The 17,866-nt window shown below is 46.9% G+C and overlaps 1 protein-coding gene across 1 annotated transcript in view; it reads left to right on the top strand.

The window, feature by feature from the left end:
- Window positions 1–17,866, top strand: part of LOC147034469 (uncharacterized) — a 119,315-nt gene that overhangs the window by 4,521 nt on the left and 96,928 nt on the right. Inside the window, 11 exon segments of the mRNA XM_085883772.1 lie at window positions 1,261–1,480; window positions 1,644–3,764; window positions 3,767–5,764; window positions 8,313–8,568; window positions 10,502–10,705; window positions 11,076–11,342; window positions 11,738–11,853; window positions 13,140–13,228; window positions 16,040–16,197; window positions 16,359–16,425; window positions 17,305–17,434. Coding sequence (XP_085739898.1) covers window positions 1,261–1,480; window positions 1,644–3,764; window positions 3,767–5,764; window positions 8,313–8,568; window positions 10,502–10,705; window positions 11,076–11,342; window positions 11,738–11,853; window positions 13,140–13,228; window positions 16,040–16,197; window positions 16,359–16,425; window positions 17,305–17,434 — 5,626 coding nt within the window.

The following is a 17,866-nucleotide window of genomic DNA, read 5'->3' as shown; positions in this document are numbered from 1 at the left end:
GTCATCATTAAGAGGACGAGGATCTTAACTCATTTGAGCTTGTTTAAAGAATAAACCTTAAAAAAAATATTTTCCCGAACGGCTTGACATCGAGAGGAAACTTCACACACATGTTCCCAAATCCTTGGGGATACCAGGGTGTTCAAGAATAAATAATAGGTCACATGGTCTCGCATCCGTATCGGATAAAACAAAAATCTTTTAAAAATCCTTTCTCTCGAACCGCTTAATCAATCGACATGAAACGTCACAGCTATGATCTAATAGTCACGGGGAATATGTGTTTTACATTTCAACCTAAAAGGAAGCTTGCTCTGGCAGCCAGAATTATTTATTGTTTTGAATATGGGTTCAGGGATTTAAATCGAACTTGATACAAGTATTATAATGATGTAAAATGTGGAGGGAGGCATATCTATCGACGTCACGACGTCAAAGAGTGCCGTTCTAGTTTGTCTTGTACTGCCTAGTTGTTCATCAATCTCCTTTGCAGTTTTCCTTTAAAAAAATTTTAATACCTCCACCACCAAAGACAGACAGAGGTTAGCCTATGTATTCACACGTGTTTATCTGTTTGTGAGCAAGATATTTCAAAATATTATGGCTGAATTTGGACGAAATTTAGTGGACAGGTTGGTTCTGTGACAAGGATGAATTGATTAGGTTTTGGTGAAGATCCGAGAATTTTTAAAGTGATTCTTCACCATTGAGAGATATGGCAAAAAACGATATGTTGTACAACATCTCAAAAAGCTGTGGACAGATTTGGATGAAACTTGGTGGACGTGTTTGGTGTGTGAGAAGGACGAATTGATTCAATTTTGGTGAAGATCGGAATCCAGATCCGGATTTGATAATTTTTTTAAGTGATTGTTCACTATTGAGAGATAGTGCTAAACCGATATATGGCACGATATCTCAAAAAGTTGTGGATGGATTCGGGGAAAACTTGGTGGATATGTTGGGTGTGTGACCACAACAAATTGATTTGATTTTAGTGAAGATTTGGATCTCGATACGATAATTATTTTTAATTTATAAAGTGATTCTTCATCAATGAGAGATAGTACCAAATGCGATAGAGTACTGCATGGCATGATATTTCAAAAATGTATTGGGTTCGATATGTTCTCGTGGATCAGACATTATGTGGCGGAGGTATGTGCTCTACCGAGTGCCCTTTTCAGTTCTTCATTGGGTGCTCTTCAACCTTTATGCTGCCTTGCAAATTGTTGAATTTGATGTGCTTTCTTCCTACAGCAGTGGGCCAAAGTTACTGCAGTCACCTCATTTTGGAGGAATGATTCAAAACTCACCTGGCAGTGATGCTAGAGGAGGTCCACTCCCGTTGCTGCAGGTTCCTCCACCCCCATTTAACGTCATGCACCCGAACCCACCACCCTTTGGTCGACTGCCATTTGAGTCTTGTTTGGCTGGCCAACATGCTGCACTTCCTCATCAGCATGGTCCTCCGATGCAGGTGTGATGAGATGCAACCTTACAATTCTCAGGATATTCGCAGAAAATTCACATTTGTTTATAATTTTTTAATTCTATCTGCAATGTTTTGGACAAATTATTCTTTCTCGTGGGGTTTTGCCAAATAATTATAAATTCCCAAAATGGTGCTTTTTTTTCTACAGAGACCTTTTGTGCCACACCCAGGACCCGGGATGCCGCCACCTCCAGGACTAATATTTCCACCTGGTTCCACATCGGTAACAGGACGAGCTTCGTCTTCGCCAACACACAGTGGATCTAACACTGGCTCTTGCAACCAGACTCTTCTCTTGCAGTCTCCATCTCTACCAATGTCAGTGTCTCAGCCCTTGTCTGTGCCAATTTCTCAACCCATGTCAGTGGCAGTGTCTCAGCCCATGTCAGTAGTAATGTGTCAGCCCTTGGCAGTGACAATGTCTCAGCCCATGTCGGTGGCAATGTCTCAGCCCATGTCGGTGGCAATGTCTCAGCCGATGGCCTTAGACATTTCTCATCCCATTTCGCTGACAGTGTCACACATCCAATCCCAAAATCAGACCCAGCCAATGCCACAGTTTCAGTCCCAGCCAATGCTGCAGCTTCCATCGCAACCAGTGTCGCAACTTCAATCCCAGGCAATGTTGCAGCTTCATTCTCAAACCATGTCACAGCTTCAACCCCAGCCAATGTCAAAGCTAAAAACCCAGCCGATGTCGCAGCTTCAATCTCAGTCGATGTCACAGCTTCAATCTCAGTCGATGTCGCAGCTTCAATCTCAGCCGATGTCGCAGCTTCAATCTCAGTCGATGTCGCAGCTTCAATCTCAGTCGATGTCGCAGCTTCAATCTCAGTCGATGTCGCAGCTTCAATCTCAGTCGATGTCGCAGCTTCAATCTCAGCCGATGTCGCAGCTTCAATCTCAGTCGATGCTTCAATCTCAGCCGATGTCGCAGCTTCAATCTCAGCCGATGTCGCAGCTTCAATCTCAGCCGATGTCGCAGCTTCAATCTCAGCCGATGTCGCAGCTTCAATCTCAGCCGATGTCGAAGTATCAATCCCAGCCGATGCTTCAATCTCAGCCGATGCCGCAGCTTCAATCCCATCCAATGCCGCAGCTCCAATCCCAGCCGATGTCACAGCTCCAGTCCCAGCCAATGCCACAGCTCCAGTCCCAGCCAATGCCACAGCTCCAGTCCCAGCCAATGTCGCAGCTCCAATCCCAGCCGATGTCGCCACTTCAGTCCCAGCCAATGTCCCCACTTCCATCCCAGCCAATGTCGCAGCTTCAATCCCAGACCCTGTCACAAATACAATCCCAAGCAATGTCACAGCTTCAGTTTCAACCGCTGTCACAGCATCAAACTCATCCACCATCACAGCATATGTCACAAGCTCCCCCCCAGCATCCATCTCAACCTCCACCACAGCGCATGTCTCAGCCTCTCTTGCAACGCATGTCTCATCCTCTCTCGCCAAATCCATCTCAGCCTCCACCACAACACATGTCTCAGCCTCCCCCGCAGCACATGTCGAAGCCTCCTCTGCGTCATGCACCTCAGCCTCCCCCGCAACACGCGTCTCAGCCTCCCCCGCAACACGCGTCTCAGCCTCCCCCGCAACACGCGTCTCAGCCTCCCCTGCAACACTCGTCTCAGCCTCTCCCACAACACTCGTCTCAGCCTCTCTCTCAACACTCTTCTCAGCCTCCCCCACAGCGCGCATCTCAGCTGCCCCCACATCGCGTGTCTCACCCTCCCCAGCAACACGCGTCTCACCCTCCACCACAACACATGTCTCAGGCTCCACTGCCACACTCCTCTCAGCCTCCACTGCCACACTCCTCTCAGCCTCCACTGCCACACTCCTCTCAGCCTCCACTGCCACACCCCTCTCAGCCTCCACTGCCACACGGCCCTCAGCCTCCCCCGCAACACGGCCCTCAGCCTCCCCCGCAACACGGCCCTCAGCCTCCCCCGCAACACGGCCCTCAGCCTCCACCGCAACACGGCCCTCAGCCGCCCCCGCAACACGGCCCTCAGCCGCCCCCGCAGCACGGCCCTCAGCCGCCCCCGCAGCACGGCCCTCAGCCGCCCCCGCAGCACGGCCCTCAGCCGCCCGCGCAGCACGGCCCTCAGCCGCCCGCGCAGCACGGCCCTCAGCCGCCCCCGCAGCACGGCCCTCAGCCGCCCCCGCAGCACGGCCCTCAGCCGCCCCCGCAGCACGGCCCTCAGCCGCCCCCGCAACACGGCCCTCAGCCGCCCCCGCAACACGGCCCTCACCCCCCCCCGCAACACGGCCCTCATCCGCCCCCGCAACACGGCCCTCAGCCGCCCCCGCAACACGGCCCTCACCCGCCCCCGCAACACGGCCCTCAGCCGCCCCCGCAACACGGCCCTCAGCCGCCCCGCAACACGGCCCTCAGCCGCCCCGCAACACGGCCCTCAGCCGCCCCGCAACACGGCCCTCAGCCGCCCCGCAACACGGCCCTCAGCCTCCCCCGCAACACGGCCCTCAGCCTCCCCCGCAACACGGCCCTCACCCTCCCCCGCAACACGGCCCTCAGCCTCCCCCGCAACACGGCCCTCAGCCTCCCCCGCAACACGGCCCTCAGCCTCCCCCGCAACACGGCCCTCAGCCTCCCCCGCACCACGGCCCTCAGCCTCCCCCGCAACACGGCCCTCAGCCTCCCCCGCAACACGGCCCTCAGCCTCCCCCACAACGCACCCCTCAGCACTCGTCACATCCTCCCCCGTCACACCCGCCCCCACAGCATCCGTCACACCCGCCCCCACAGCACCCTTCTCACCCACCCCCGCAGCACCCGCCCCCGCGGCATCCGTCTCATCTGCCTCCTCCACACCCGTCTCACCCACCTCCTCAACATCCGTCTCACCCACCCCCTCCCCATCCATCTCATCCGCCACCACAGCACCCATCTCACCCACCCCCACAGCACCCCTCTCGAGCTCCTCCACCACATATGTCACAACCTTCTCCACAATACTCCCAATCTTCCCCACAGTATACATCCCAGCCACCTCCAGAGCTCCCGTCACAGACCCTGGTGCAACTCCCCTCCCAGACATCTCCGCAGCATCCATCCCAGAGCCCACCACAGCACTTATCTCAGACTCCGGCAAAACAACCATCCCAAAACCTGCCACAGCACCAATCACATCCTTCTGCCCAACAGCCACTTCAATCTTCCACACACCGCTTATTGCAGCCTTCCGTCCATCAACCATCGCAGCCTTCCATCCATCAGCCATCGCAGCCTTCCATCCATCAGCCATCGCAGCCTTCCGTCCATCAGCCATCGCAGCCTTCCGTCCATCAGCCATCGCAGCCTTCAGTCCATCAGGCATCGCAACCTTCCGTTCATCAGCAATCGTCGCAGCACCCATCACAGCCCTCCGTGCCACACCCGCCACAGCCCTCCATGCCACACCCACCTCAGCCTTCCATGCCGCACCCGCCTCAACCCTCCATGCCGCACCCGCCTCAGCCTTCCGTTCCGCACCCGCCCCAGCCCTCCGTGCCGCACCCGTCTCAGCCCTCTGTGCCGCACCTGTCTAAGTCCTCTGTGCCGCACCCGTCTCAGCCCTCCGTGCCGCATCCGTCTCAGACCTCCTTGCCGCATCCGTCTCAGCCCTCCTTGCCACACCCGTCTCAGCCCTCCTTACCGCACCCGTCTCAGCCATCAGTACCGCACCCGTCTCAGCCGTCGGTGCCGCACCCATCTCAGCCGACGGTGCCACAGCCATCGGTTCCGCACCCGTCTCAGCCGTCGGTGTCGCAGCCCTCCATGCAGCAACCATCACAGCCCTCCGTTCAGCAACCGTCACAGCCCTCCGTTCAGCAACCGTCACAGCCCTCCGTTCAGCAACCGCCGCAGCCCTCCGTTCTGCAAACGTCGCAGCCCTCCGTTCTGCAAACGTCGCAGCCCTCCGTTCAGCAACCGTCGCAGCCCTCCGTGCAACCTTCTGGACAGCATACCACACAGCCTTCTGTGCAGCAGCCCTCTGTGCAGCACCCGTCCCAGCCCTCCACGAAGCACCCTTCCCAGCCTACGGTGCAGCATCCATCCCAACCTTCCCTGAAGCCTCTGACTACTCAGACCCCATCAACAGTTCCATCTCAACCATCATCACAAGTTGTATCACAGACCCAGATTTCTATTTCTCAAGTTGCAACTACAAGTTCTGCTCTATCTGGTCCAGCATCCGTCTCTGGTCCAGTTGTTCCAGAAGAACTTTGGGTGGAGAACAAAGCACAGGATGGCAAGGTAATCATATTAATACGATAATTTCAAGGTCAAAGGATTAAAGGATGAGGGTTATTGACTTGCTCATGCTTTCAATTTCCATTTGCTATCACTCCATTCTCGTGTTAAGAAGTGTGAAGACATTTTGCCGACCACGTCTCATTTCCATTGTCACCATCTTAATCCCTTTCTTGAATGTTTAGGTAATTTCCAACATTAATTTTAGCAACTGCTCACATGATACGGATTGGAATCTGCAACATTGCTGTTCCATTCGATTTGGGAAACTTCTTTCAGCGATGTGCAACAAGTTGTATGAAAGCTTACCTTTTGACAATTTAGAGGTCTTCATTGTTTATGCCTCCTCTACGTGGCGATTGTAAGCTGCTTGACTAATTAGCACCTTTGCTGCATCAATGCGGGCGATGATGTGTCGATGTTTGTGCTGTGTCAAAACACCCTCAAATACGTAGTAAGTTAACTCGCCAGTCGATGCTTTGCTGTGCGCACGAGGCTTCCCTTTTCTGAAGTGCTTATCACCAATGTTTGCAGTCGTTCAAAAGATCGCACATTTTTGCGTAGCATCATGGGATATCGAGATAATCGTGTTCCAATAGATAATAGTTTATGTGCATATGTGTACCAGAAAACCTTTGCTAATGATTGGCAAAGTCAGGAAAGGTTTTTGTGCAGCTACACTTCCATTGAGACTACTTTCCATTAACATGCATTTTTCTGTTGTTGAAGAAACGTTCACACTCATACCTACAAATTGGTCATTCGGAAGATCCCGACTGGATCCTCGTAGAGAACGTACCAGGACGTTGAACACCGCCCGGATGCATTCGGAGATAACCACAAGAGTAGAGTGGAGTAGAAGGAGGGTGCTGCACTGTATTTGGAGGGGGTAGAGTAAGGATGAGAGAGACAGACAGTCAGACAGACAGACAGACGTGGGGGGTAAGGGAGTTTGCAGAGAGAATATGTTATGCTGAGAATATGTTGCAGAGAGAATAACACACACACACACACACACACACACACACACACACACACACACACACACACACACACACACACACACACACACACACACACACACACACACACACGCTCGTCCGATATCGGCAATTTTTTTTGGGAATCGGCAGGTTGTAGTCGTGTGATTACCGGCTACAGTGCGTAGTGTAGACAACCCAAATACCTTACTTTTTGATTTTAGACATTGATCGGCCATGTTTGTTAACTCCCCATGATATTGCACATCTTCACTGCATTCAATACATTACGAATTTATATTGTTCTGAAGAATGCACCAAAATTTGCTTTTTGTGACCTTGCATCATTACATTGATGCTTCAGGTGCATAATCTTTTAAATCTTACTGATTTCTTTTTTTCATTTGTATGCAAAAGTTTATGAGATATGAATTGATGTCGATCTTTGAAAAATTTCATGTTCTTCCAATGAAAATGCTTGAGTTATCTTGCTGACAAAGCACTAAGTGGGTCCTGGTGTACGTCCGTCTGTTAACCTTTGACTGAAACATCTTCTCACGAACTACCCGACCAATATGGACCAAAGTTGGCACGATGCATCAGGACAGCAAGCTCTCATGGGGTTGTATTCTCCATCTTGATGTGCCCCTAAAAAGGGGATAAAAGTGGGGTTTTCCCAACTATTGGTATTTTATTCAAAAATCTTCTCAGAGACCGCCAGACAGATCCAAACCAAACTCGCCACGAGGCATCATGACCATGCCCTAACTTTAAGTTGTGCTCCCCATGGCCATATATCCCATGGAAAGGGGGCCACGGCCTCCCTCCCCTAATCCCTCATATTCACGAAAACATTTTGCTCACAAACTATCATACACGAGCATAACCCGTGCTCTGCGCGACATGTTGGGGTGGGTGTTTGAGAAAGGAACTGATGCAGAGTATCAGTAGTAATTTTACTTTAATGCAGTAAGTGGAATACGATTTCACTGTTTCAGAACCATTTTCTTTACTTTTTTTTGTACCATGCACCTCATATGATCTTTGAGATAATGTAAGCCAAATATCACGTTACTCGAGCGCATAACAAAGTCGAAGATAGCGCGACACGAAACCACAAACTCGGAAATAATATATAAGATGACCGATATGGACCAAATTTGGTACGATACATCAGAACAGCAAGGTCTCATGGGGGTGTGCTTCCGATCTGGATCTGCCCCCTCCCTATGAGAGGCTGAAAATGGGAGTTTTGCCTCAAATCCAGGCAATTTATTTAATAATCTTCTCAGATATTTAATAATATTCTCAGAAACCGACGGCCAGATGCAGACCATACTCTTCATGAAACATAAGGACCATGTCGTTAACTTAATGTTGTGCTCCCCATGATTATACCACTTCAGGAAGGGGGGGGGCATGGCCCCTTCCCCCTAATCCCTTATTTTCACCCATCCTGTTGGGGAAATAACTGTCAGTCCCCCACGGGGCTATTTTTAATTGATCAACATAAGAACCTTCTCTCTTTCCACAGGAGTTGTGTAACTGTGACGTGCTTGTTTCAATCCCAGGTGTACTATTACAACGCTCGCACCCGTGAGTCTCGTTGGGCGAAGCCAGAGGGTGTAAAGGTTGTTACCCAAGCTGAAGTTATTTCCCTTGTCAATCCGGGAGCACAGAATGCTCAACTTTCCAGCAACCAGGCCTCACAGTCCGGAGGGACCCAGTCATCTGGAAACGGGCAGCCCGGCCTGTTGCCCACTCCTGCTTCTGGTGTATTGTCATCAGTAACGGGGATCAGGCCTAGCAGCAGCCAATCAAGTTCGGGTAAGTCAGTCAAACTAAATATGTAAAGCACATTTTTCTCGACATCTTACTTATTTGTTTGTCTCAATATATGAATAATGTGCAAGTTAACGAAGGAGATCGCTACTGGTAAATATGTGCATGCTGCCATCCTTTAGATTCTTTTATTTGAGACTCTTGAGCAGTGGTTGAGCCACTTTCAGACAAGCCCAGCACGACTAGCAGCAATTTGAGACTTGTTCTGCAAACTGAGGAAGTCGTTGATGGTGCCCCACCCATCCCCATTGATTAATTATTTTTCGTGGAAAAAAATCATCAAAAGCTCTCCAACAAATTGATCATGTGAATGTGGCAAACAGCACACTATCACTGGTTGAACTGTGATTACAAACAAGAAGGGTGGATTAAATTTCCCATTTTAGTTTTTTTTATCCCCCGCCGCGTGGCGGAAGGGGGATATTGTTGTTAAAGACTTCCTAAGGTCGTAAACTTTGGAGTCCTCACAAAGCAGGAACTTGCCTCTTTCCAAGAAAAGTGGCGATACTTCTTAACTAACCATCTACAGAGGAATTAATCAAAGCAGCATTGCTGCCAAAATTTCTGGCATGCTTTGCAAAACATAATTTATCTTCATTCTGACCCCTTCATTGTCTTACAGCCAGAACAACTTCAGATCAGGTGGTTCTGCAGCCTTTCAGATTTTTGCATTATCCATTCATCCAGGATTCGAATGTAGATACAATGAAAAGCAATACGAAAGAGCCAGCCGTCTTTGGAATATCTCTAAAGCTTTTGTCCTATCCATAGGGATCACATGCTTGAGTTCTCGGTGCACCCCAGAGTGTACCAAAAGTCGTAGTAGACGCCATCACGTACATCTTTAATCGCTGTTCATCTCTGGTCTTATCTCTGAATGATGAAACATGCTTTTGATCTGCTTTCTGTTGATCTACAAGGAGACACCTCAGCTCCCTTTCTCCTCAACTTATCTCTGAACTATATTGTGAGGAAGACCCTTTATGCTGCTGGTCCTATCTTTGGTCTCTTTGTTCGGTCATGTGGAAACGGATTACACACAAGAGTATGTTTACCAGACCTGCACTATTCTCGTGACATCTCTTTCAAGGCTTCCATTGTTGCAAAGTATCTCCAACACAAAATGATCCAGCCTGGACAGACCAAGCTTCGCTTGCACATTGTTGTTGTGGACATGAGCCTGCAGACGGCTGAGCTTGTTGAGAGAGGCTAGTTTTTCCTGATATCTACTTTGGGTTCTTCCTGACATCTTTGTTCTTTGTTCCTTTCATCTTTCTAATTTTTTCACAATTCTCTTTATTCATTCTAATTGTTTCTTTTTCTTCTCTTTCATTTCTTTTACTCTCCATTTCTCTCTTTCGTTATCTATCTAAGAAGAAGTGAATTCTTGCAGAAAATTTTCTGTAAGACTCACTTGGCTGCACACTGGATGGGTTTTTGAGGGGTTGTGGAGTAGTGGCTGAAACCCGAATCCTATCCAGATTCCTCCTGATGACTCCATCTTTGCTCTTTACTTCTTTGGGTTCCTTCTTGGTCTTCCGTTTGATGAGCTGATGGAGCATTATGACAAAATGTCTCACTTTACAGCGACAGCTGATACAATATCGTGATGGTCTCTGGACGACACTGTTGTTCACCTTTTGCTACCACAGGTCAATTGAAAACATGAATCCCAGGAGAAGTACCTGGGCATTAGTTCTCGGATGACATTAGTCCACGGACTAGTGAAAAACATCGTGAAGTAATGATATCTTTGTGCACCCTGCAGCCTACCAAAAGTTCTGCAAAACTAACCCCTTCTCCATAATTATTCTTTTCTTGATACCTGGTATGTATTTCTGTACATGTATGAATGCATACTATATAATTTGTCACGATAACATAATTGAGACTGTGTGAAACAATTTTTTCTCAACAGTTTTAAATGCTCAAGGTTCAGCTGTTATTGTCACGACGACAGGACCAGTGACGTCTGGCAGTCCGGTGACATCGGTTGGCCTACCTCTACCCAGCCAGGCTCCACATCAAAACCCTCGGCCTCTTGGGCCAGTCACAGCGTTTCCTCCAGGGATGGTTCCTCCTTTTCGCATCCCACTGTCAGGCATGCCTCTTTCTTTGTCAGGTGGAGATTGCAGCATTTAGTTTGTGAATTTTTGCCTCTCATTTCACCTTAACTTTTTAGTTATTTTCGAAGTCGATACTTCCTCGTGAATGTTTTTCGTTTGAATGCAATATTTTTTCACCAAAAAATGTTTTACACCCTCCATCTTGCAATCTCTTTATAAAACCCCAATCCAATTTTTAGCTCACCTGGAACGTAGTTCCGGGGAGCTTATGGGATGGTTCTCTGTACATGCTTGTTTACTCATCTGTTGTGTTTTTTTTAATCTTCTGTAGAAAATCCGAGTGTCATGTTAAAAAACGCTCGGCACTTTGACAGACATGCACAAAATGTGATGGACACGCCCGACTGTTTTGGTTCGCCCTTGCAGGCCTCATGCCGATGCCTCCTCCTCTGGTGCCTATGATACCGCCACCCGTGGCCGTGGCCGTGGCCATCCCGGCATCTCGCTCTCTCTTGGTGTCGGCAGCCGGAGCAGCGCCAGCAGGCAGCCCTATGGTAGTTACTGTCTCGGGACATAGTCCAGGCAAAGACTGGACAGAGCACAAGATGGTGGATGGGCGCACTTATTACTACAACATGCGTACATTGGAGTCTACGTGGGAGCGGCCGGCCGAGCTGCAGGAGAAGGACAAAGGTGCGTAAGCTATAAATAGGAAGGCCTTTGAATGTAATCATGCCCATTTTTGTTTTGATTTGTATTTTGTAAGCAGAAGTGAAAGTGAATTGAAAATCGATCTGAAACCTGATGCACTTTAATTCTGTGTTTAATTTGCTTTTTTGATTGATAATCCTCTGATTGAATTCATAATGTTGGTTTAATATCGGAAACGTTTATTGTCCTATTTTTTTGTTGTTGTAAAATATTCCAATGCCTCTCCGAACCACCTGAATTTGGTTTGGTTTGTTGCAGGACGTGGGACAATACCGTGACCTCAATTTGCCGTGTCGGCTAATGTATTAGCGCCCTGTCAGGGTGACCAACTGTTGTTTTCTGTGTACTTAATTGCCTTTTTGGGTCTCTGGCCTCAGAGAGGGATGGAAAAGAGGGTGAAGCCGAGACCAAAGGGGGGTCGGGCCCAGGGCAGCAGGAACCCGAGGACATGGAGGTGGATGCGGAGAAGGACGACAAGATTGAGGAGAAAAGGGTGGGACACTGGGGCTTCCTTGTCAGCGAGAGCGAGGTTACTGTGCAGCGCGAGTTTGAGTCCTGGCAAGGTCCTCTCAGCCTGAAAGAGTGTCTGGCATTGTGCGGCGAAGGTAAAGGAAGCCGCTTGGCTTGCTTTGTCATAGCGCTGACATCCCACGCCATTCGTTAGTCGCTTTTTTTTTGTTTAGGTGCTCTCATGGAGTGCCTAGTAGCATATTGAGTTCACATGTGGGAGTCGTGCGATAATTTGTTTCTTTTCGTGTGCCGATTCATTTTTGGCACAAGGACTTCAAAACCTGCCCTGTATTGCGAGTCCATTTTTTTTTCCCACCAGTGAAGTTGACTATTGGCCATCATTCAGCAGAAATGTGCTTGCTGGTGAGAAAATGATGACTTGTGACCTTTGCGATCTGTAGCACGCAGCGTTTCTGTGATGAATATTAAAGAGTGTGCTCTTAAATCTGACTAGCAATCCTTTTTGGATGGTCAAGTGACTACTCCCAAAGCAATGTGCAGATTTCTAAACTTCGGAGCTTTAAACAAATTGTTTTTTGGTTAAATGTAAATTTCTTGGTTAAATTTCTAACTGACGAGTGTAAACGATTATCCTTGGTCCAGCAGTTGCCCATGTTGTAAGTGTGAATTTTATAACCGTGATTCTGCCTTGAGGACCTGATTTAAAAAAAAAACTATTCTTCGCTGGCTCTATAGTCTGTCCTGCATTAACTCTTTTGGGATGTACACACAGACATTCGGCTCAAAAAAGTGGTGTTTTGAAAGGTGTTTGGGAGGGGGGGGGAGTTGCTGCTGTGGGGGGTTAATGTCCAAAAATGATGAAAACAACTCGCTTTTGTATAGTGATTATTATTTGCAAATAATCTGGTTGCAAACTAAAGGTTTCGTCCAACGGAGTAATTCTTTTTTTTTTCTTTTTTCGATTGTAATGTCTCTTGCTCTGTTGTGTGAATGACAAGGTGTTTGGGATTTAATTGCCTTGTTTTGTGATGTTGCCGTATCTGCATGTCGCTGCGCTTTTCACGTTATTCAATTGCACTTTTGAGGCATCGTTGCATTCCTCAGTATAATCCACTATTAAGAAACAAAGCGTTTTGAGCTGTCTGCCACCAAAAGTGTTTGATCCTGTAATGTTGTGATGCCAGCTTTAGTGATAGGGAGTTGGTAATCGGGTAAAGCATAATCAATATTTTTTGAGAACTATGTACCATTTGTGAAATATGACAATAATATTGGCCTTTTCCCCCCGTTTTTCTTTTGACATGGAAGGAGCCTAAAAAGGAAGAGATGTCTGAGGAGGAAAAGGCTTTGCAGAAAGGAAAGCCGATTGCGACTTCAGCAGTTCCTGGAACACCGTGGTACGTGGACCCACGCAACAATGGGCATTACCTCCATCACCGAAGGCAGATGGAGGTTGTTTTCACCAGTGTGACCACTCTTTGGCTTTTTTCACAAGATCTTGGCTATTCATTGTTCACCTTGGCGTCTTGGTTTTCCATCGGTTTTCTTGGCGTATAGTACAGTAGATTAAAGAAAAATCGTTCAAATTGTGAAAAAAGTGTGAAAATTGGCATACATGTCCATTTTTATATGTTCTTTCATATAAGAGCAGGACACACCTGATCAGAATACATTTACGGCCGCCGTCTTGAATTTCAAAATAGCCGCCACCGAAAATAATATTTTACGATATCTCAGTCACCAAGACCGGGCGTAGTGGCGTGCGCCTGTAATCCGGCTACTCGGAGGCTTGGGTCGGAGGATCGCTTGAGGACGGGGGATCTGCACTGGGCAGGGTGTAGAGCAGCCCGGAATCATGGCGAAACCCAAATCCTGATCCCTGTGTCGTAAGAGGCGACCAGGGTTGCGTCAGGAAGGGCATCCGGCGTAAAACCTGTGCCAAATCAGTATGCGGATCATAACGGATGATCCGCTGTGGCGACCCCTAACGGGAGCAGCCGAAAGATGAACAACAACATCTCGGTCACCAAGAGACCGAGCAAAACGAATAAAGAGTCTAATCCAATGTTTTCACACACAAGGAATCCAATAAACATACTTAAATGCTCGATTGTCAGTCTTTCTGCTTTAAAATGACATATACACTGTCCCAAGTATAGTTCATATGGGCTAGATGAACAGTTCTGACTGAAAAGTTCTAGATACAGTTCTGACTTCAATCTGTCTGATAACATGTTCCTGCACAATGGCAAAGTTCAGTGCACGGGAGAGATGCACAGAAACATTTGCATGGTGATCTGCATGCCTTTTTGCAGCCGCATTTGATCAGCTCTGTGCAGGATTGCCGAGACTCAGATCCAGATGAATCTCTACAGGTTTTCTTTGTGTTGAACACTATTAGCTCAGACAGAGATAAGGCTGTTTTTGTTGAGGTACCTGATGCTTGCTTTTGATGTTGGATACTTGGTCCTCTCAGGATCATTCTGACAAGAGCTAGGACTCTTTCTGGGACAACATCATTTTCACATCCAGGTTTCATGGATCCATCAAAAGCATATTCTTTGGTGAAAATATCCTTCCTCAATATTTGTGCTGCATGAACTAAGTGGATTGCATCATCATCATCATCATCATTGTTGAAGCAAGCTATTTTAATCGCTTCTCAAATGTCGGAATTAAACATGAGGACCACATATTTTCCTTGAGTTTGAGCTCTCATATCTGGGATTAAGCACAACAGTCTCTCCTTCAATCGTGTTGTATTGACCTTTCCAGAAAAGTCTGGATCTTCTCTTAATCTGGACTCATAAAGTTGCCCCATATCTGACAATCTGAAGACTGGCAACGTTTCTTCTTGGCGGAATTCTTCGATGTACGAAACTAGTTCACCAAGTATTAGACTATCGACTTTAGTGCTTTGGGTGTCTCTTACATGCTGAGCATTATGTTTTCGCACATGGTTGGTGATGGAAGTCAGACATGATAGATGATACCTAGCATCTAAGGCATGCACGTCACCTTCGGAGAGCTTTCCCAACAGTTTCCTATCTTGTAACACGTGCATATCGACGAACTCGAATATCAATTTTGTCAGTCCTTGCATCATGGAGATACTCATCTGTGTCATCTTCTTCACAAAAGAAACAACTAGATGTCCTTGCCATTGAACCCACGCTGCGTCACCTGGTCTTAACAGGACTTGTCTCATATTCCAGGTTTTCTTTTGACTTCTTTTTCTGAGCACGTTGGAGCTTTTGTTTGTCAAACCTGTTTCTGCTGCTTTTGTGCCATACTGCCTGGCTTGTTCTGAGTGTGGCTTCAATGCCATCTCTACTGTCCCACTTCACAATGTCAATATCCCCTGGTAAGGCATCAATTTGAGGAAACTCCAAAATATTGTCAGAAAATAGTTTGTAGCCGCATTCTTTATCACTTCCTCTATATTTAACTATGCTGGGATTAACAAGCTTTTCTTCAGTGTCCTGTTGGCAAATTGCACACAATTTCCAGTCAATCAAGGCTGTTTTCTCTGGGCATTGTCTTTTAGAAGATGCACCTTAACCAGCATCGATTATCTTGCACTTTTTGGACATCGTTATAGCATGTCAGTGCAATGGTATCACTGTATCAAATGTCCTGAAAAAAGGGGGGAAAATGTTAGTCCACCACCATTACAATTTACAACATATTTCTGCTTATACACATCTATATATGCATATGTCTTTATTTTCAGACAGCAACTAATTTTTAGTGCATCAATTACAATACAGATCATATTCATGCATGCAAAGAGTGATGGTGATTGACCCACGCACTTCCTGATTAGTGATTGATGTCACTTCCTGTATAGCTTGTGATGGGTAAACAATATGTTCGTACAGAATTTCAGCATTCAACTATTATATTTTCAGGTTCTGCAATACAAAAAATACCCCACATGAACTTTGAACTGCCCTCGTAATCATGATAAAGATGTTGAGACCGTTATTTTGATCCTTGATTATTTTTCCATGTCGGCAAGATCCTTTTCTTTAGGTGTTTCAGAGATTCACTTGGCATGTGGAAGTGTGATATGTTTGTTGTAATTTGTTGCTTTGTCAGCAACAGTGGAACCCATTTAATAAACGTCACCTTTACAAGTAACGCAAGACAGGAATTTTTTTGCATGTCAGGAGTCTGACAAGTCCATTTTTATTGCATGCTCACAGGTGTGTTGTGTGGACTGGCGATGATCGTGTCTTCTTCTTCAACCCCACAACACGTCTCTCCATGTGGGAGCGTCCCGAGGAACTTTTGGAACGAGCCGATGTTGACCGCATCATTCAAAGCCCACCACATAAGCACAACAGTGAGCAATCAAAGCATGGTATGTAGTCGTTGGGCCAAAGTGGACTTTGTGTTCGATTGACGCCACCATTTTGCCATCTTGTTTTGACACCAGCAGCAACCTACCAATCGTGGGCACCACTCGGCTCTTTAGTTTGACATGCAGTTTCCGTTAACGATCCTCTTCTTCCACCGTTTTAGACAAAGAAGAAAAAGCAGTTGAAGAAACAAAAGAGGAGGAGGAGGAGATTAAAGCCAAAAGGAGAAAGTGGGTTTGCTTCTTTATGTATTTGCTGAAGGACATCGGTTGAATGCGATTGAAATCACGGTTGGAAGTATTCCTTCTTCATGTCGTGTTAATTGTGGGATCGAGCTCGTTTATTTACCTCCACCATCGAAGGTTGACGGAGGTTATGTTTCCACTCCGGTTAGTTGTTTGTTTGTCTGTGACCAGGATATCTCAAAAAGTTATGCATGGATTTGATTAAAATTTGGTGGACAAATTAGTGTGTGACAAGGCCAAATTGATTAGATTTTGGTGACGATCCAGATCTGGATCCTTGAATTTTTTTGAAGCCTTGAGAATGTATCCAAAAAAAGAGAAATGCGATTCTTCACCATTGAGATATGGGGCCAAAAGCAATTAATATTGTACGATATCTCAAAAAAGTTATGTACAGATTCAGCCGAAACTTGGTGGACAAATTGAGTGTGTGACAAATACGAATTGATTTGATTTTGGTAAAGATCCAGATCTGGATCCTTGAATTCGAGAATTGTTTATTTATTTATTTATTTTTGGTGATTCTTCACCATTGAAAGAAGGGGACAAAAACTGTAGTTCGCAAGATATTTCAGAAAGTTGTAGATGGATTATGACAAAACTTGGTGGATGAGTTGGGTAGGTGAAACGAACAAGCCGATTAGATTTTGGGTCAGGTCCATATGCAGATCCGGCCTATCAGTGCAATACAAAATGTAAACTCTTCAGCCTTGTGGAGGTCTGCAATCGACCTCGTGCCATTCTAGTTTAGAATGTTTTTCTTGTCACTGGCAGTGGAAAGCAGTTTCAGCAAAAAAAATATGCGCAAGTTCACGACACCTTTGATCTTTTATTTTCATCCTGGGGGCTTTGTGTATGGGGCAGGAAAGACGACACCGAGTCTGAAGCGGATAAAGAGGCGAGTGAGACAGAGATGCATGCAGCGAGGGAGAGAGCTGCCCTGCCTCTGGAGGCTCGTGCAAATCAGTTTCGTGATATGTTGCTTCATCGTGGGGTAAGATGGATGAGGATGGTTTTATTTATTTCTTCATCTTCTCCTTCTCTTCTCTTTTTTATCTCTTGTCTTCTCTTCTCTTTTCTCTTCTCTCTTGCCATCTCCCCACCCTCTTTCTGTTTTTCTCTGTCTCTCCTACCCCCTCTGTCTCTTCCACCCCCTCTTTCTCTCAATCCCCTACCTCCCTCCCCCCTCTCAATATCCCCTATCTCTCTCCCCCTCCCCCTCCCCTCCCCCTCTCTCCATCTGTCTCTGTAAAGCAGGATATACTCACCCTCATACCCAAACAAGACCCAACTGTGGTCACAACCTACTACACAATTTTTTTTTTTTCACCGCCTCTGTCCACCCAACTCTCATCCTCATTCATGTCCCACGTGCTTATGTGGTTAATGCTGGGTCTGAGAATAAAAAAAAAAATCATTACCTCAC

This window comes from Eptatretus burgeri, chromosome 1, assembly GCF_056783735.1.
Source record: "Eptatretus burgeri isolate ZD-2024b chromosome 1, Ebu_testis_v1, whole genome shotgun sequence".
NCBI lineage: Eukaryota > Metazoa > Chordata > Myxini > Myxiniformes > Myxinidae > Eptatretus > Eptatretus burgeri.
This window is presented reverse-complemented; position numbering and strand designations above follow the sequence as displayed.